This window comes from Melospiza georgiana, chromosome 18 (assembly GCF_028018845.1).
Source record: "Melospiza georgiana isolate bMelGeo1 chromosome 18, bMelGeo1.pri, whole genome shotgun sequence".
Classification (NCBI taxonomy): Eukaryota; Metazoa; Chordata; class Aves; order Passeriformes; family Passerellidae; genus Melospiza; species Melospiza georgiana.
This window is the reverse complement of record NC_080447.1, coordinates 6,879,082-6,899,775: the sequence shown is the minus strand read 5'-3', so window position 1 is coordinate 6,899,775 and position 20,694 is coordinate 6,879,082. Positions and strand designations below refer to the sequence as shown.

Sequence of the window (20,694 nt, the reverse complement as noted above, 5' to 3'; positions counted from 1 at the left end):
GCCGCAGGTGACCCCCGGGGGAGGGCAGGGGCCGGGAGCGGCCGGGGGAGGGGGCGAGGGGCGGGGAGGCCGGGCTCGGGGGGTCGCTGTCAGCGGCGCGCTCGGGGCACGGCTCGGCGCGGCAGCTGCGCTGGCGGAGGGCGGCTAGGCTAGGCTCGGCACGGCTCGGCACGGCACGGCTCGGCACGGCTCGGCTCGGCACGGCACAGCAAGGCTCGGCTCGGCTCGGTTCGGCTCGGCTCGGCTCGGCTCGGCTCGGCTCGGCTCGGCTCGGCTCGGCTCGGCACGGCACGGCTCGGCACGGCACGACTCGTCCTGGCACGGCTCGGCACGGCTCGGCTCGGCTCGGCGCGCCATGCTCCGCAGCGGCCCCGGCGCGGGGCTCGTCCTGGCGGCGGCCGCGGCGCTCTGCCTCGGCGGGGCGGGAGCCAAGGTAACCCCGGCACCGGCGGCACCGGCCCCCGCCCGCACCGGGCCGGGCAGCGGCGAGCCCGGCGGGAAGGGGGAGCCCCGCCGGGAGGAGGGGAGGGACCGGCAGTCCCGGGGCCAGGGGCGCAGCAGAGCTGCCGGCAGCCGGGTGAGGGGTGCGCCGGGGCTCCCGGGACCGGGGAGGCGCCGCGGACACCGGCAGGAGGGATGCGGCGGGGCGGGGGCGGCTGCGGGGCCCTTCGGCCCCTGACTCTCGGTGTTTGGGTGTGGGGTGGCCGGGGACTCGCCCCGGAGTGCAAAAGGCACAGCGAGACGTGATGCTCCGGGACTCCAGGTCAGCCCCACCGCTTCGGTACAGCCGGACCCGAAATCCGGGAAAGCCCAGGGAGGGACTACGGATTCCCAGCAGAAATGAGAACATTTGCCCAAAGGCATCCCTGCCACGGGCACAGCCTGGCTTGGGGAGTCCAAACCAGATACCTCGTGCTGCTTTACTGTCACCGCTCTGTGCACCTCGGCTGTAGCAGGGGAGCAGGTAACTCTGCAAGGGACAGGTACGGCTGCCAGGGCAGGGATCCGGGCAGAGCTGACAGGGCACGGGGAGCTGAGAGCGGCACCCGAACTGTGGAAAGGCAGAGGAGGGAACACGGAGCACCCCACAACCAGGAGCAGCTGCAGAGCAGCCGCTCTGAGCTTTGGGAAGGATGAGCCGTCCTGGTCCCGCTGAAGGGAGTGGGATTTTTCCTATGAACCCTGATAGAACCACGGTTCTAGTGGAGATTCTCAATTCTATAAAACATGAGCCACTAGAGTATAAGAAAATATAATTCCATACATTTATGTCTTGATACATACATATGTATATATAAAGAAAAAAAAGGTGTGGGGTTGCTTTCTCTGGTGACAAACAGCATTATAATTCTGCCTGATAAAGTAATTCTCTGCCACAGCACACAAACACGCAGCAATGACTGTGGTTGAAATGAAGATGTTTTATCTCGCTTTGGTATCCAAGTGAAGATAGCTACAGTGAGAACTTAATTAAGCCACATTTCTGGCTCTGAAATACTAACTTTACCAAGATGTATTGAATTGTATGGTTGTGGGGCTTTGTATTTTGTTTCTCTTTCAAGTCAGGATTGCATTGCAGAAGGCAAGCTTACCCTCATCCAGTTGCATACCTCTCTTATTAAACTGCATAACTTGCTTGCTTCCCTGAACTATTGCATCCTTCTTGTGCTGCTTCTCTTCTGCCTTTGCCTGTACAGTTGTTAGGAGCAAATACTGGCTGTGTGCTGTGCATTTGGGGGTGAAAGGCATTGGTGGGACTCTGAATGCTTCAGCAAACTCTCTAATTTTTGCTAATTTTTGCTAATTTTCTCTAATGTTTCTTAGTCAACTTCAATTGTTCTCTAACTCTGAAATCAGGAGTGTTTGATTTCACACCAGTCAGTAACTGAACTAAAGTATTGACCAACAGCACTACAGAAAAGAAACTGCCTCCTCAATGAAGAAGCAGCAGCCTCCTGCTTGCTTTCCCCAACTTGACTTCTTGCTGTATCAATTATTCTTTTGATCACATTGTTTATAGGCTCTTAACATACTGGCCAATTCCTTTTGCAGAATGAAAAGCATTTTCTATTGCTTATCTTCCTCAATGTGGCAGGGAATTCTGTGTCCAAACAGACGTGTGTGTACATCCCTTGCTCCCTGTTTTTATTATTTCTTGGAGTAAGTTGCACTTGCTCTTCACTCATCAAGGACTGCACTGTGCTGCGTAGGCGTCACTATTTTTATCTTTTTGGCTACACTGATAGTGTTGCTATGCTAGTAAAGAAATATACATCCCACTCTAAGTTAGTGGTTCAAATGTAGTTCAATTTATCAGTTGAAAAAAGGTATTCAACGATTTATGTGAAATTTTTTGTCTTCTGGCTTAGAGTTAACAATGTAAACACATAACAGAAACTCCCTTGGCAAGGGTAAAGTCTGAATGAGGTACAGGGAACTGAATTCTTCTTTTCATCCAGGAAGGTGGTCTCTGCCAGTAAGAGCTGAGAAATTTTGTGATGCTGTGAGGTGGCGTGGATGTTTGCAACATGTTTTGTGGCAAAGTAGAGCTCTCTCTGGAATCCTTCACCAAGTACTCCAGCAATTTAAAAGTAGGAGTTAGATCAAATGAAAGAAAATGTGAAGATAAGGTGCATGATGTTTCCTCCTGCGTGTCTGTATCAAATGGAACAAGATGTGCAGATAAGCAGCTTGTTTATCCTGAAGGAAGAATGTAAGCCTGATGAAAGAGTAACACAGTCAAAATTATGTCTCTGTATGTCCATTAAATATTATCTGTTTAATCAAATCCCTGTGGAGGAGTTCTCTATGCCAGTGCCATCCTTCATCTGGTATTCTTCTGTTCACTTGCTGGCTTAAAGAAAAAAAATTAAGCCTTTCTTGTTCTGTTTAAGAGAAGAAATCTTAGCAATCCAAGACCCTCTAGTGAAAGTCTTAGTCCTTTACCCAGCAAGAACTATGGCAAAATTCCTGCTGGTTTCAGAGGGAGCAGGATCCTTCCCAAGATCAGTGAAAGATTAAAAAAAAAATCAACTACTAAAATATGCACCTCAATTAGCAAAGAATGTGGCCTGATTAGTAAAGTGTATGAAATTTCAGCTATTAAATTCTACAGCCCTGATCAACAAAGCACGCTGCACAGTTGGCAATGTATCCAGAATCTCAACTACTGTACTAGTCTCCTACCAGATCAACCAAGCATGCAGCTGAATCAGTAAATTATGCAACTGGAGCAGCAAAATATGCACTTCTCATTGGGGCAGGAGGATAGGGAAGGTCTCAAATGTTTTAAATTGGCACACAATAGGTCTGTCAGTGGTCAGCATCTGCCTTGAGAAAAGTAGGGGCAAAATAAGTAACTTTTGCTAAGTCTTTCTGGACCCTTGCTGGAGTGGAAATGTCCCTCAAATAGCTCAGTGTTTGTTAGCAGCAGTTCCATTCTTTACCAGATGTACTGCACATCTGGTTCCAATCCCAGCAGCTGCCAGGTGTGGGGGTTATTTTAGTAACACTTTAATGGGATTTTTACGTCCAGGTAGCTTTTGCTTTATTCCTCGCTGCAAAGCACTGGGTGGGCACACCAGGCTGTATTTCTGTCTCAAGAAATGAAGCCACTCAAGACAAATAAGGCACCTTCAAAGAACCTGAAAGTTTTGTTGGCAGTGGACTTCATATCTATTAATCTCTTCACTGTTTGTGAAAGTACTTTGTGCTTGAGGAGCAGAGAAATGATGGGTCTTTCCTGTTCTCTTTGTATCTTGATTAATTGCCATAACTGCATCCTATTGTGTTTACAATGTATCTTGGCAGATCAGATGTTTACTGTGCACAGAGTTTGGATGTTTGGCCAGTTTGGGGAGCAGCTATCTTCATATATTCTGAAGCAGTAGAGCTGTTTCTCCCTAGCCTCTGTGTATGTGCTTTAAAAATCCAGTCACAGTGGCTGGTTCTGAACTTCAGAAGCTGTTTTTTCTTTAAATTATTAATTTTTCTTTATACAGAAGACCTACAGGTTGTCATATTTTAATAAAGATGCAGTTTCAGGGTTTCTATAGACCACTTTTTTTTTTTTTTTTTTTTTTTTTTTTTTTTGTTTTGTTTGTTTGTTTTTTTTTTTAATGTGTGAAAGTAAATGGTGTTAAACTTCCTGGGCTCAAGGAAGGTGTGAAAATTACTTTGTTTTATTACACTGTTCACTTTAGTACCCAGGAGCCTGAAACATTATTTGAGTCTAAAAATTATCTGGACTTGGATTTTTTTGTTGTTTTGGTTCATTTTTTTCTGTCTTTGGTTTGATTTTTTTTTTTTTTTGTTGCTGTTATTTTGCTGGGTTTTTTTTTAATCCACTAAATTTGGTTCATAAAGCTGGCTTGCATTGGATTTCTTATTTACCAAATTTCTGCCTCATTTCCAAGTCAGTTCAATGAATGATCCTATTTAGTTCTTTTTCCTGTCTAAAATATTTCCTACTGAGTCCAGAGCAGTGCCCTTAAAACATAATTGATTTGGGTCATTGAACCCTTATTTTTCATGCATGTTAGTTTACATCCCGCCACTGGTCTGACTGGTATTTAAATTAGAAAATTGCAGGCGGATTTCTTCTAGAGGCTAAAGTTCACATGGAGTCTCTGGCAAAATAAGATCCTGGAGCACATATCCCTGGAACTGGGCAATGATTTGTAACTCTTTTTTAATTCTGTCTGGCCAGAGTGTTATAAATCTGGCGCTCGCTTGTTAGCTTCACGCTAAGCAGCAATAATGTCCACAGTGTTTTAGTCCTGATAATTCTAATTACGGAAGCACTGGAGGAGCTGAAAGCTGAGAAGATGGGCAAGGCTGGCCTCAAGTCCTGCACAGCACAGGGGATTCTCTCTTTGTAGGGCTGAACCATAATTCTCTGGTTCACCAAGGCCAGCAATGGGAGCAGCAGCCAAGGTAAGAGAAACAAGCCAGGGGCAGAAGATTTCTGGAATTATGTGGGTAATCTTTGTGCAGAAGGAGCTAAAAGATTGCAGTGCTGGTAGAGATACCAACCATCCTTGGGGTGAAAACTCTGAAATAATGTTTTTCCTTATTATCTAAGAGCAAACAATCCTGTTGCACTGGCTTGCAAAGACCCAGCAAACAAACTTTCCTGTGGTAGCCAATAATTACTGTTCTCTCCTCTGCTTTTTTGTTAGACAGACCAGGAATGGTGGTAAAATATTCAGGTCTCTTTCTTCCTGCCTCCCTTTCTTCATTAAAAAAAAGGAACTCATGGCATATTTTGTACCAGAGTGGCTCCCCAGCAGTAGTGTAGCTAGACCAGGCCTGGTACAGCAGTTCTTGCCATTGCACACTGTCCTTTGTATGCACTGATATCCCAGACCTATCAATGATAAATATTCAGCCTGGTGTTTAGATACTTGCTTGAGTATGGGAAGTACTAAATAGAAAAGTTATTAACTTGTACAGATTCATGGCAGGAGAAGGGTGGAGCAAGGACAGGGCACGGTAGGGACTTTCATTAATGTGGGTAATAACTTTACAGCAGTGGGGAGAAGCCTGACTGTCAGCCTTGGTTTCAAACTCAGTGTAAGAACATCATCATTCCTCTTACAGGCTCTCAGCAGCAAATGCCCCCATGGTTCATTCTGAATATCCTTCCTCACGTCATTGCCAATGGAAAGGAGGTTCCAGTTTTGAGAGAAGCAAAGGCTAATTTGCCTATATTTCCTTTCTAGAGTTCTTGGAGCCCTACCGGAGCTCACAGAAGTCATCTGAGACTTCAGGAGGATTTAAATCAGGCCATAAGTTCTGCTGGCTTGGATTAGTAATGATGTACATTGAGGACAACATCTGTATTTGGGTTTGGGTGGAGCCCTTTCATGGTGGAAGAGTTGGTAATACTTTTAAAGTACCTTTCATCAGAGCATTTCAGAGTTCCACAAATATCTAATTACAGAAACTATTAAACTAAGTGAAATCCTTGGTCCTGGGGGAGTACAGGCAGTACCATTATGCTTCAATAGAAAGCAGGGGTGGGTGGTGTTCAAAGTGGCAAAACAAAAGCAATTTTTCACATGCAAGCCATAACCTGCTACACTATCTCATTTTCATCCTGTGTTTTACTCCTCTCATTCCTTTATATTAGCAGACAGGTTTCAACACCAAATGAGCTAAAGAAAATGGGCTGACACAAGCCTCCATTCAGAACTACTGTCAGCTCTTAGGAAGGGGTTTTGGAAGTTCATCCATCTCTTACTGATCTGTTTTCAAAGTCTTTGTACTTCTTTATTCTGTTAAGGTGCAGCAGGACTTAGCTAGGGGCAGGTGCCAATAATGACAGTTTCCTGGCTACAGGAGCTCTGGGGTGACATGCCTCTGAAAGCCCAGGCTGATCCAAATCCCAGGAAGCTGGTCACTCAGCCTTTCCCAGGACTGTGTGCCTGCTCTGTGCTGTGCTTCATTTGGGATTAGCAGTGGGAGATCTAATCCATTTATTCTACTTAAGTCTATCTCTCTCCTGGTCTCGGTTGGTAAATATTCCACTGTTTGGAGACTGAGTTTTCATTGAAGGGATTGTTTGACTGAAAATGTGAAGCCTTTAGTGGTAGCACTGAGGCTCAAAGCCCTGGCTGCCCATGCCCTTGACTTGCTCCTGTGCTCCAGATCTGCATGGGTGGGCACCTCAGGTAAATCTGAGCCTTCACTATTTGAATACAAGGGCCCCAAGGAGCTGCTCATCAAGACTGACTTTAAATGCAAGCTTAGCAGGCTGAACACTTTGATTTGCCTCTAAAATCAACAGTAACTTATTCCAGGTTTCCTGGTTGGAACTTGAATGGGGAAGAAGAAAGGACGTCTGCAAAACAGATTTATTTAGGAAAACAAACTGCTCACTGGTTGGGACCCTGTAACAACAAACCCAGGCGAAGTTTTCCTCTGTCTGCAGTATCTGTGATAATTTTTTCAGCTTTCTCCCAACCCTCCCTGCTGTGCCCTCATGGTCTCTCCTTATGTGTAAGCAATAAAGTAAAATTTACAAGCATCCTGCTCTCTGAAATCCTGGCAAAGACAGAGTCTTGGAAATTTCCCTTTCCAGAGTGCACAAGAGGAGACTAATCCTGGGAGGACAAGGTGGAGAGAAGTGCTGTTGTTTGTTTACCATCCAAAACCAAGGATGAGCACTCAGACTGTAGCAGACCCCTGGATGCTCCAGCTGCAGCAATGGCTCATGTGGAAGCCCAGCTAAAAAGCTTGCATGAAAGGGAGAGGGTTTTTCTTTGCTTGCAGAGATGTGAAAGATCTCTACCCATGTCTTCTGCACAAGCCCTCCCACCTGCTAGTGACATTTAGTGACACAACAACCTGGTTTCCAAAAGGCTGGGATAACAGCTCTGCAGCAGTAATGTGCTGTATTCAGTGACACAGAATATTTGCAGGTTTGGCACTCACATCTGGAATGTTTCCTTCTCCATATGTTTGTACAATAGGCTTCCAGCATGTGAAACATCTGAAGTGTCTGAATGAAACAATAGGGTCATATAGCTGGAAGTCCAAACACAAACAGCTCTTCTTTTGCCAGGCCAGTTTACGTGTACAAGTCTGTGTTTTATTTGCTTTTAAAAATCCAGGGTCATTTCCCAAGAAGTGGGCAGCAAATTTTGCCTTTCAATTCTCCTTTCTCCTGTTTCGTGTCCTTTCAAAACGAAACAAAGCAGTTCTGGGCACCTAAGGTGCATATGGATTTCATTATTTAAATCTCCCTCATGTATTTGGGAGGTGATATATTTGAAGTTAATTTGGGAACATTCATTTTACAGATTCCTATGGATATACATAACTTGTTCAAGGGTGTTCAATTTTTATACTGAACTCCACAAGTAAACTTTTGCTGCAGGACTATAGCTTTTGTTTTGTTATATAATCCATCTGGTTACCAAACAGTAGAAAACAATCTGACCATGTTTTCTACTCTTTAATTTGAGCTGCTTTAAACTGCTCAATTTATAGAAAATGAAAACCAGATTGATCTTCTGGAAATTGCCCCATCACCCCTGCCAGTTCCCACCAACCCTATCATTTACTATTAATTTTTCTATGGTGTGTTGTGTACACTTTGTTAATGAGAACTTGCTCCAGTAGAGAATAGACCTATGTGACCTATTAAAGCCCTGAAGCAAATGGCCATGGCATCTTGAACTCTTCATTACACTGCCTTACTTTTATTTACCATGGTCCCATCATATTCAGGATTATTTGCCTGAGGAGACACTCTAAATGATGCCTTTGTTTCTCTTTCTAAGGCTTTACATTTTTTTGTATGTTTGAATGAGGGTATTTTCTGAAAAAGGAACCCAACAAACTAGAACATGGATAGCAGCTTTGTGTAGATGAAGGATCTTACTTGATAGGGCATCTTGCATCTTTGTTGGAGAATCTCTGTTTGTTTGCCGAGTGTCCAGTCACAAGAGTTAGCTTTGTTCTTCCCCCCCTGCAAGGATTAGACTGAAAGGTCCACAAGAAAAGGCTGGGAATTCCAGCACTCCCTGGTGGATGTTATGTCAGATATGCTGTGTGCTTCCTTGGGCGTAAAAGCTGATGTTGTGATGAAAGGGGAAAGCCAATGTTCGGACTGCTCTCCCAGGGACATGGATCACATTTGTTGCATGAGCACAGCACAGTAAATTTATGAGACAGTTATGGGAGGTTTCTGCTTAAAATAGTTCTGCTTTATGGGTGGAATGGTTACAGTCCCCAATGGAGCACTGCCTAGTCAAGTGGGTATTTCCAAGCGCTGGAGTTGCATATTTTAAATAGATTTTTCAAATCATTTGATAGAAAAACAATTTGGCTTTTGTCCTTTCAGACTGAAATGAGAAGAAGGAAATTAATATTGTAATGTGGGACTGCAGTCAAGATAGAGAAAAGTTCAGAACAAGACCTGGCACTTGGTTTCTCGTAAAAGCACCTGGATGTAAATGAAATTGAAGAAAAAAATGTCCTGTGCCTTGGCCTAGGTCTCTTCCAGAGCACTTCTGTCTGTGTTTCACACTCTACCAATGTTTTATCTGCTTCATAAGTGTGTCTGCACCTTGACATGCAACAACTACTGAGTAATCAGTGAATGCTAGCATTGCTCCTGTAATGATAACTTCAGTCTGAGAATCTGACAGGTAGCAAATGTACCCGTGAGCTGCCAAACCTAGAGAAAAACTATTCATCATAAGCATCTCTAGCTCTAAAAATATAGATCATAGCTGTAACTTGTAAGAGATCTTGTAGGTGAATCCAACCCAATCCTAATTAGAGAATTGAAAGGGGAGAAGTGAAACTTCTGCCTGTTTGTGATGTGGTGGAAAAGAACAAGAATTCTTTTCAGTGTTCTGAGGCTTCACCTCTGAGCCCTTATGTGGCTGAGTTGTCAATGAGCTCCTGCAGTCCCACCTTTGCTGGGAGGGGGACACACTCTTCCAGAGGGCTGCTAACACCATCTCTAACTATTGCTCTGAATCTCCCTCTGTAGGAAACAACTCTGGTTTCTGCCTGCAGAAGGAAATGAGCTAAATTAGCCAGCATTCCTTGTACCCAGAACTGGGTGCTCCTCATCTAATACAGGAATCTTGCAGCAGAAAAGGTCTGTGGCTGCTGCAGAAAAATCTGCCCGCTGCTCATAACTCTGGTGTAGGTTGGCATCTCTGGCCTAATGAGGATGAGCTGGTTTTCCTTCTCCCCAGAACCTCCCAAAAGCAGCAGAGCATTCTGCTGCCTTTACCCTGCATGCTCTGAAGGCGAGCACGAAATGTCAATGTATGCTCAGGCTGCACATACTGCTGATCATGCTATGGAAAACTGGCTGTTCCATGGGTGATTGTTCACAACACAGCCCCTGCTTGTGTCCCTGGGAACAAGCATTTTTTTGTTGTTTGGGAACAAGCATCTCTGGAGTTAAATGAGGAGGGCTGTTGTTCTCCCCAGTGCCTGGTGGTTGTCGGAGTGCCCGTGTTTGTTTTTTTGTGATTTTCCTTTTCCCCACCTCCTGCTCTGAGCGAGGATCAAGGAGGAGGGATGGTGAGCTCATGGTGCAGTTATGCAATCTGCCAGGGCCAGGTATCAAAACACAGTGCAGCTGTGGAGCTGGGACCTCGCTGTGCCTGGGGGCCCTGGCCTCCTGGCTCTAATGAGATCACTGACCTTCTCCTGCCACTTCTCCTGCAGCTGCTTTGATTCCCAGGCAGTTGTTGTGGCCATGCCTGCCTAACGGTTTGGAAAGCTGCTGCAGGGAATGCTGCATCCACAGGCAGCCTCTGGGAGCTGGCCTGGAGACCTACAGCAGGTGAGGGTACCCTGAGCCCTGCCAGCCTCTTGCCGTCCCAGCAGAGCTTATTTGCCTCCATCCAAGGCTATGAAAACATTCCTTCCCCCCTGATTATTGTTTTTTTTCATAGGAAATGAGGAGAAGGTTGCCTGTTCTCCAGTGAAATAAAGCAGTGCCTTCCCAGCAATCTTCTTGTGATGCTTGAGCTGCAGCAGAGTCACATATGGGAAGAATAAGAGGGAATAGCATGTCTGCAGTCTGAGGCACATTTGGGCCTCCAAGTCCTCAAGTCTCATTCAGACTTTGCATTCTTTGCTCTAATTGCTGAACTGCATTCCTGATTCCCTCCCCTACTCTTCTAGCAGTATTTTTGTTTTCCTTCTCTCCTTCACTAAGAGGCTTTCACAGCCTCCTTCCCTTCCTGCCTGCATATTTATTCTCTTCAAATGTCCAGCAAATTATTAAAACCAATAAAAAAGCTCAGAGATAAATGTGAAAACAGGGCCCTGTGAAGCTGTCTGATGTGTGCCAAGAAGGAATACAAGACAAGTCCATTTCCTGAAAATGGGATTTGCAGAGTGGAAATGTCACATCCATAATCACTTTCATGTGGTGGAACTGCTGCTGCCCACCACTAAAATAACAGAGCATCTGTTAAAAAATGTGGGTTTGGTTTTGCTTAAATCCAGCAGGTTGCACTCATTTCAAGAAGTATTAGGTCCTCATTTAAAAGCATGAGTGCAACTGCTCTGGTACCATAAATGTATTAAAAGCAAATGTATGCTCAGCCCAGCTTGAGTCCCACACTGAGCCCTGTTCAGAGCTTGTTTGTGTGAATGGGAGAACATTCATGTGTGCAGGAGGTGGGTTTGTGTTGGGAGGGCAAGGGAGACCCCTCAGCAAGCAGGGTACTCTCATAATTGATGGAAACTCTTTTGGAGATCAAGCTGAAAAATAATTACAAATAAAGACTAAAAAAAAGGAGACAGGAGAAGCTAATAACTAAGCAAAGTGTCAGCAATTTTTGTTGTGCTCTGTCAATCCCATGACTGACCTGCTTGTGCTAGCTCTGCTACTTTCAATCATCCAGAGACACTTGAAGAGGTGCCCTAATGTGGGATGAGAGTCTCCTCGTGCTTCAAACAGCAAAGGCAATTTGGCAGGGAGGGAGGGAAGTGGTGATTCCAAGGCATTTCTAGGAACTCTTGTACTGCCAGGTGGAAAAAATAGGTTTGATGTGCTGCAGCTGTATCTAGTTCATTCTAATGGAAGAAAATAAACCTTGCATGCAATGATGAGCTGAAAATGCAAAATTAAATAGAGCAATAATTTTCCAAAGTCTCTGATTAACTTTGTCCTGTGCTTGGAAAAAGTCCTACCAGCTTTGATGTCTAGATCAGTCAGCTAGTGAAGGAAATGTGGTCACTTCTTAAACCAACAGACTGGAATTTTCTATCTCACTCTTGGGATAGTCTTTCCTCAGATCCTGTATTTGATGAGCATCCAAAAAGCCCAGACTTCCCTAGCTTGGAAATACTGTGAGAGGAAAACTTGGGGCTTTTGCTGGGAACCACAAGAATCATGTTTCTGGTAGCTTTGCAGGCAGTTCCAGCCATGTCAGCAAGTAAAGACTTGTCTTTATTTTGTTTTTCCCTTGTAAGCTGGGATTGTGGAATGACAACTTTCCCTTTTTCCTTCTCATTTTCTTTTTAAAACCCCAAGTTTAGCATTTTCTCTCTGCTCTGGCTGAATGTTTGGGCCACTTCATATTTCACCCCAGGTGGCTGCCTCTGTTCAAATGTCCTCAGGAGCCCGAGTGATCTTTAACTTGGAATGAACTTCCTGTGCTTGGAGGGGAGAAGGGGGAGGTAGCTGGGATGCCATAGCTCTCCCTCTGTGTTTTGAGCAAAGATCTTGGTGTAGCCAGAGCTTTAGAGAGGTCCCCTGGGCAGGATAAATGTGAAGGAGCTGGTGAAGGAGCCTTGGAGCGTTTCCAGCTCTTTGAAAGAAGCACACGTGTGTGTGCATGTGTGCACATGAGATGTTTTTAATTTTGGAGGGGTGAGTGATCCCAAATAAAGCTTGCTGGATTTTCATCCCACTGATGCTATGTTGAGCTCAGATGGCTAAATTTAATCATCCAGGCTGAACAATCTTGGATTCTAAGACTGTATCCATCTCTGTGCAGGAACTATTTGCTTACCCCTGTGGCTTCTGTGGAATCAGCTGTAGGCTGACCAGGTAAGGCTGCTGTGGGATGCCCCTACACTGTCCTGTTCTGGCTCTAGGATGTGCAGTGGATTTTGATTTTTAAATTAAACAAAAAAATCCACCTGTAGAGGAGTTCTTTCTTTTCTACTCTTAGAAGTGTTTAAGTAGTGGGGCTATTTTACAGGAAGGGACAAAACATAAAATAACCCTCTGATTCAAATCATGGGATCATAACCAAATATCCTATCTTCACAATGATTTTTAAAGGGCCTAAGGTCTGCATGAAAAGCTTTTATCCTCACCTCCACTAATTACTCCAATACCAGTTTTTTTCCTTTCAAGCAAAGACCAAAAAGCTCTTTTACTTGGATAAGGAGTTAATACACATCTGTGCTTGAAAAGACTAATAAATGCAGCACTTCTTCATGTTCAGTCAGTTTGAAATATTGTGGATTATTCCTACGCTTGTTTCTAAAAAGAAGTGGAACTGACATTTTTAAATCTGCCTGAAACTCAAAATACATGTGAGAAATGCACAGAAGTTGAGATGTGCATAAAGCATTAATGAGGGCAAAATGGGTTATGAACTCTGCACATCATTTCCTTGCAAGCCTGCAGCTGGGTACCTCTATTAGGTGAGTGCTTTGGCCCCAAGGATGTAGTGGAAATTCAGTGGCTCAGCTGTGTGTCTCCAGTTTCCTTTGCTGAGCTCTGACTCTGGGTATGCACCACAAGAACTTGCTATTTCTTGGGCATTTTATAAAAGAAAACAAGCTACATTGAATAGGTCCCGAGCCAGAGAATCTGAGATTGTGCTCACAGAGGAGTACCAAACATCAAGACAGGATGTTCTCCTTCCCCTTCTTTGAAATAAATACGCTTTAAAATAAACAGTCTTTGGGATGCAAGTGAGACAGTGTCCTCTAGGATGTTGCTACCAGCATTAACATGAGTGAAGAAAGAGAAGCAAAATCTAAGAACACAACTGGGCTGAGGATTTCCCTGCCCAGGCCCTTGCATCACTTTGTTTCCACTTCTCTTCAGCAGGGCTTGTGTCTTTACAGGCTGAGCCACAGGGCCACGGCACCTTCTCTGTCACAGCATCCTCCAGGATCCCTCTGGGCTCCCAGCACCACCTCAGGCCAGCAGCACTCCTCTCCTGCAGGCAGGACAGGGATGCTTGAGAAACCAAGCCTTGCCTGCTCCCTGTGGTTCAGGCAGAGCCTGGAACCCATCGCTGAGCAGGCTCTGGGCCAGCTGGAGGCTGCCACAATTTGCCACTCATGGCTTTTTGCAAGATCTCTGCAGGTTTTGGGCATGGGGTTGCTCTGAGCTGCTGCAGGAACTTGTCCTGTCCTGGCAGAGTGAGGAGCTTGCTTCTGAACATGCTTCAGGTCCAGCTCTAGCCTAGTGCCTTGTTGGGGAGTAATTGTGATTAAAGGGTGATAATTGTATTATTAAATTAAATAAATCTTGTAGAGAGTGGGATTCCTTAGAATGCGTTGATTCCCTGACAATGTTCCTACAGGAAGAATGCAGAGGCTCCAAGCCTACATTTGTAGGTGTTGTGTGAGTGGAGAGCAGAGTTAAGAGTTATATTATATATCAGATGATGATAACTACTCTTCCCAGTGCATATTCTTGGGTGGGCCGTATGGTAAAATCCCATCTGGCCAAAACAATAATTTTCTCCTTTTTATGCATGGGAATTCTGCTTTTCATCAGTGCCTCCTGCTTCTCAGGAGCTCTTTGATGAACAGGATCCAGTCTGAAGCAGTGACACACTGGCTTTGTGCTGCACCCCTGTGTAACACAGCAGGGGCTTCTGTGTCTTGGGGAGCTGGTGCTCCTCAGATCTGGTGCCTCACTCAGATCTGGTGTCTGCACTGAGATTCTGAGCAGGGTCCTGCAGTCACTTCTGGCCACATCTGTTCCAGCCCAGCACAGCTTTATGTGTAATAAAACCTCCCTACAACTGCAGTACACGTGGGTTTGCTCCTCAGAGGGCAGCAGGGCATTCTGAGCACTGCCAGAGCAGCACTTCCACCGTCACCTTTGAGGGACAGCCACAAGGTCCTCCTTGCCCTCCGCAGCCCTGTGTTTCCTCTGCCTTATAACTCCTTACACATGTGTATCTTAAATAGCTCAAAGCTGATGTCAATATTAACTTCTCAGTCCAAACACCCGCACAGGAGGAGGTAAGTACATGACAATGGGGCATTTTTTAGTAATGGCACAAGATTTAAGCTTTTGAGAGGGCTGTGTAATGTCAAAGGGGGAAATGCAACATCTTGGCATGTTCTGAAATAGCCAACCATTGTGTCTGTGGCTGAGCAGCAGTAGCTGAGATTTGAGTTACTTCTAAACCTTCTAAACATACTAAATGCAGTTTCCCAGTTCCCCCAGTACAGAAAGCAGATAGAATTTGTCTGACCATGATGGACTGGAGATTCAGCTCAACACAACTGCTGGGAACATTTGGAATCTCTGGCCAGAGAGGAAAGTACTGAAAAGCAGACAAACAGGACTGGTAATCTGGTTCTCCCTGCTCATAATTCACCTGATTGTTGTGGGCATATATCAAGTGTTGTTTTTAAAAGGACAACAACCTATCATTTGCAAAGATTAAAAATGTGCCAATATTTTTTTGCATGCATCTGTCGAAACCTCATAAGTCTGTAGCTTGCTGCAGAAGGGAACATCTGTGTCTAATTGGCAAAACTCAGGGTTCATAATGGGTGATTCAAATGAACAAAACCATTTTGTCATTCATTCAGTTGGGGATTATAAACTAATCAGAAATCCTTCCCCCTCCCCTTCCCTCTGATCTATCTTGCATTTCCTGTCCCTTGTGGGTTTTTTTTTCCCTGATCTCAGAGCAAGTCTTGAATCTTTTTGGTCTCACAAGCCATAATAAATTAACAATTCCCCAATGCCACAACCTTTCAGCCCTATTTCTGGAATTCACACATTGCAGTTCCCCCTCTGCCCAGATTTGGGGGTGCAGGGCAGCTCTTGGGGTTTTTATTGCAGCCCGCTGGTGGCTCAAGAGGCACCTTGCATCTGAGACTCCTTGGATGTACACAGAATGTGCAAGATATTCCTCTTTAAATGATGACAGTTTGACAGATCTGAGTGAAAGGGAAAGGGAGGCAGGAAAGGGAGCTTATCCTGAGGGTGGGGGTGATGGATTTGGGGGGGATGCATTTCCCCATTCAGCTCCCTGGTGCTGAATCCCACAGGACCCCCTGATCTGGTGGCTGCAGCTCTGGGGTGTTCACGAATCTCCTGGTAGTAGGGGAGGGGCTGTGAACGCCTCCAGGCGCCTGCTCAGTGTCTGAAAAAAGGCAACTGGATCAGCTCACAAAACAAAATCTCCACAAAATCTCCACATCTCATCTTCCACAAAACAAAATCTCAGCCCTCAGTCACTGCTAATTTAAGGAGGGTTGAGCCAATCCGTGATCCTCCCACATCCAGGAGTGCCACCCTGTGAGAGCAGCAGTGCTGGTGCACATCCTGCCTCCTAAACTGGGCACTTATTTTAGGGCAACGTTTGGGTGGTGTTTACTGTTTCTTGCTATGCAAATGCTTGTTCAAAAGTGAGCTCAGATTTGTGTGGAACAAAGGCAAGACTGCACCAATATGCTGGGATGAAGTGAAGGAATAAAAGAGAAGTAACAGAAAATCCCAAGTTTCTTCTTCCATTTATTCTTCTTCCAAGTGTAAGAGGCGTCCTCTCCCTGAGGAAAGAGGAGCATATTCCCTGGAAACCAGCAAGTTTTCAGTAAAATCCAAGTGGCAACAGCTGTATCTATAATTCTGGTGTGAATTAGTATATGGATCTAACTGTTAGGACCTGTGGCCTCTTAAATTGACATAAAGTTTTGCTTGTTTCCCCTGGATTTTTACCGTGAATAAACCAATCCAGACCGAACCCCAACAATTTACCTCTTGGAGAAAAGATCAGTAAACTTCTATTAATATGTTTTGGTTTTACATGTGGGACTCCTCAGGCATTAGACAGAGAATAATATGTGTGTGGCAACGAATGTGGTTTCTTTTCCACTTGAGACTTCCAGCCATAATCCAGCCCAGGTGCCTTAAATGAGCAGCCTGTAGTTTATTCCACTATAATTAACATAAGCTTTGATTTAGATGACACTTTTACAAGTCAAATATTGGATTCCAAGTTGAATACAGAACACAGTTTCCACCCACATTACTGTTTTGGTCCTTTTCTGTGGCCATCCTGCATCCACCCTGAAATCCCCCAGAATATCAGCAGCACCTGCTGCAAAACAAAGGTTGTGTCTCACAGAACAGGTCTGGCTTTTTGTTTCTATTTAGGAGCTTTTAACATTTGGTGTTCTTTTTTTTTTTCTTCTTCCCATTTCAATATGAGCTAAGGGGAAGGACCAAGAGAAAAAAAATCTGGAGTATTTTGATCTTTGTGGCTTTATATGGACTTCATAAGCTTCGTTTGTTCTGCTGCCAAGTTCCTTTGTGTTTAAATAGATAACAGACCAAGACAACTAATCATTTCCAATAAAAAAACCACACCAAACCCAAAGCATTCCCTTTCTTTTCCAATTAATGCTCATAAACCCATGCTCCTAGACTGGGCTTGTGACCTAAGCACTTCTGGTTTTTTTTTTTTTTTCTTTCCCTTTTCAAAAACAATTGCCTAAGGCACAGACTGGGCTCTGTGCTCTGCAAATTTATGAAAGAATCTTGAAAAAAGGCTCTGAGAGTGGCTTTGGGAGAAGGTAGTTGTAAATATGATGTGCAAAAGCAGCCTCATGCACCTTTAGAAAAGCACAGAATGGTTTTCATGGCCACCATTTATGGACTTCCTTCCTGCTTGGAGGCTGGATGCTATTTGTGGAGAAGGAAGAAATAGCAGATTTACATGGAACTGTCACTGTGTTATGTAAAATGCATGTTGGTTGCTGGTTTACTGGTGAGAGCTGATAGCTGCTGTCACTATTTTGAGAGGCTTTGCACTTGAAAAGGAGACAATTTGCCCAATCAAAAGCAGCTACATTTTACTGAAGTAAATAAGGCTGAATGTCCTTGAAAAGAAGATGAGTTGGTTGGATGAATCATGGGTGATCATCAATGCAAAGGTTCTTTTTTTACATAAATATGTTTTTGTAATGAAAATAACACAGAATTTTAAGTGCTGTGACACATTTTTCCTTTAGCTTCTTAAGGTTTTTCTCACACAACCAACTGTTTAGGGCAACACATTTGTGTGGTCAAAAAGTTGTATGTTTGCCAACAGCACAAATTATCAGTAGTAGGAAGTGAGAATTATGTGAATTACTTACGTGGGTTATATTTCTCTTGGAGGTTGACCATCCAATATACACTTCCATAATCTCTAAGAGTGGCTTCCCATATTAGATTGATGCTCCACAAAAGTAGGAGCTAAGATTTGCACAAGCTTAATGAATTTCCCTGTCTTGGGGGTATCTTAAACCAGTCTCTGAAGGGAAAGCAAAGAGTTGGACCTTCCATTGGTCTGGCAGGCTGCATCCTGGCTGTAATCCATGGCAAGGTGTAAGATTCTTTGTTTTATTTCCCAGGTGTACTACTCTTGTGGTGCAGTGGTGGAATCAATGGAAAGAGGCCTGATTTTGTCACCAGGTTTTCCAAACAACTACTACCCAGGGACGCACTGCGTCTGGCAGTTCTTCATTCCCATGAGGACCCATCTCATCCTGGAAATATTTGACTTTGACATTTTTGAGAGCTCTAGTGAAACTCCAGCCCCCTGGGATGGGTTCTCAGCTCCTGCTACAACAGAAAATAAGGACATGCCTTCTCTTGAGGAAAACCTGGGCTTTGCTGTCCACACCACAAAAGCCTCTCTCCAGAGCTCGATGTCGAAGGAGGCTCAGAACCTGAGTAGCACTGGAGACCAGTCAAAGGACCTTGCTGGTCACCTGGATGAACTTCCAGGAACCATCTCAAAAAAAAATGAAGCCAAGCAAGCATCTGAAGAAAACCAGTGGAAGCAGATGAAGGAACCCAAAGCAATGACCAAGGCTCAGCCAGAGGAGCTGCCATTGCCCGTGGCTGGTAGTGCCTCACTGCAGAGGCAAAACACCAGTGGCCTGGAAACAGGAGAGGATGTGGAAGGGAAGGTGTTGCTTGCCCACCTGGCTGCTGGTGAGAGGGATGAAGTCACAGCAGAGAGCTGGACACTTCCCTCAACAGCACTGCCCATGGAAATCTCCTCCAGCCCTCAACCAGCAGGGGATGTCTGTCCCCATGATGTGTTGTATGTTTCCGATCTCATCACGTTCTCCTCTCGCTTCTGCGGCCCAAATTCCCCTGTAAACAAGACCATGGTGTTTGGTTCATCTCTGGAGATGGTGGAGGTCATCATGGAGCTGATCACCACCACGGACCGGGGCCGAGGCTTCGCGATGCTGTTCGAGTACAGGAACATCAGCGAGCCAGGCCCCGTGGGTGCTGTCAGGCAGGACAGGAGGGAAAACATGATGCTGCTGGCAGTTGTGACAGGGATTGTTGTCTTTGCTCTTGCTTTGCTCTCTGCCCTCTGCGTGGCCTGCAGGTAAGGTGATGCCAGAGCCTTGGAAGCATATGGTATTATCCACAGGGAAATGATCAGGAAAGAGTTACAATCACAGGGAAGAGTGACCTTCCCTTTGCTCTGCTAACTCCTGCTGTCCTCCAGATGTGGTGAAGTGGGTACAGAGGGAGTGAATGCCCCTCACTGCACCTGTCCATGGCTCCTCAGTTTTATTTCCTACTTCTATAGCTCCTGTGCCTCAGATTTATTTTCTTTTTCCTGCAGAAATACCAGAATAGTCAGGACTTCCCTGGGTATTTTTTGTTTCAATGGCAGTGGTGCCTTTGAACCTCAGCTTTTGGCTGATGGACAGGTTCAGCAGAGAAAGATCATCCTTCCCTGAGTCTCCTGAGCAGGCTGAGCTGACAGTCACTGCATCTTCTCACAGAGATCCCACAGTTTGGCTCTAACTAACCATCACTAGCACTCTGCAGAAAAGTAAATAATAACCAAAGTATTACCACACAGAATTAAGATTTAAAAATATTTTCCCATCTGTAGCATATTTTATCCAAGAGACTGTGCAGGAATTCTAAATCCACTGCATTCAGTGTGCTAAGAAGTCATCTGCACATCCCTTTGATGCTGGGGAAGAGCCCAGAGCCATGCTGCAGTAGCTCTCATTGTTCCCAAATGCCATCCAAAGCAATCCAAAAGTCAAATGAGCTGATGGTCAGGCTGGGTTTGGATTTCCAGGTCCTGATACTAACTAGTTAAATGCTAACTGTTACACAAGCATGCCTCTCCAGTCAATTGCTTTTCTTTTATGTATTTCTTTTCTCTATATCTATCCAAGGAACACTTCTCCGCCCCCCAGCATATGTTTGCATTTTTCTAACTCCCTAGTGAAAACATTTTTGTAGAAACCGTGATTTATTCCTCTCCCTTCCAACAAATCCAAAACAGAGCCCATTCTCCCCAGGTTTTTGTCAAAACAAACACCGTTTTCCAAACGATTTGACTTCCATGAAAACATCAGGTGAACTGAAACAAGCTGTGCCCCTTGCAGGGCTCCACTCTGGGCTGGGTATTGGCAGTATGTTCATTTCCCAGAGCAGCTGCTCTGGTTTCTCCCTCCTGCATGCCCTGCCTCACCCAGTGTGAATCCTGCAGCCCCAGAGCCTCAGCACTGCCCAGACACCCCCAGCCCTGGCAGAGTACTTTGGTTTGCCTTGCCCTGATGGAGGCTGCATTTTAGCTCTGGCAGAATAAACACAAAATGCAGGCCAATCACACTGGGCACCAGAGAACACAGGCACGGTGGTGAAGCTTAAATATAATCTCTGTTTTGTATATACAGAAATTCCTGCTTAGGGGTCTGAGATTTTGTGGCTGTAAGAGTTAAATTTGCATGTACTACATTTAACTAACCTTTTTGTTTTTAAAGAGCTCGCAGAGCACTAATTTAGACCACAATTTTTTGTTAGTTCTAAAGGAAAAAGTCTGGTGGAAAATGTCTTCCAGATACCAAATACTTTATTTTTATGCCCTTGCCAATCTTCAGAAGAGACAGAAACAGGCTCCCTTTGCTATGGCAGCAGTCTGGGCTGATACACATGTTGAGTAGGCTGTTCCTGCT

General features: G+C 45.0%; 1 protein-coding gene across 1 annotated transcript in view; it reads left to right on the top strand.

The window, feature by feature from the left end:
- Positions 1-355: 355 nt before the first annotated feature.
- The window catches only part of LOC131091287 (uncharacterized), a 31,729-nt gene continuing 11,390 nt past the window's right edge, over positions 356-20,694 (top strand). Inside the window, exons 1-2 of the mRNA XM_058037249.1 lie at positions 356-433; positions 18,103-19,097. Of these exons, the coding sequence (XP_057893232.1) occupies positions 356-433; positions 18,103-19,097 (1,073 nt within the window). The remainder of the gene's footprint in view (positions 434-18,102; positions 19,098-20,694) is intronic.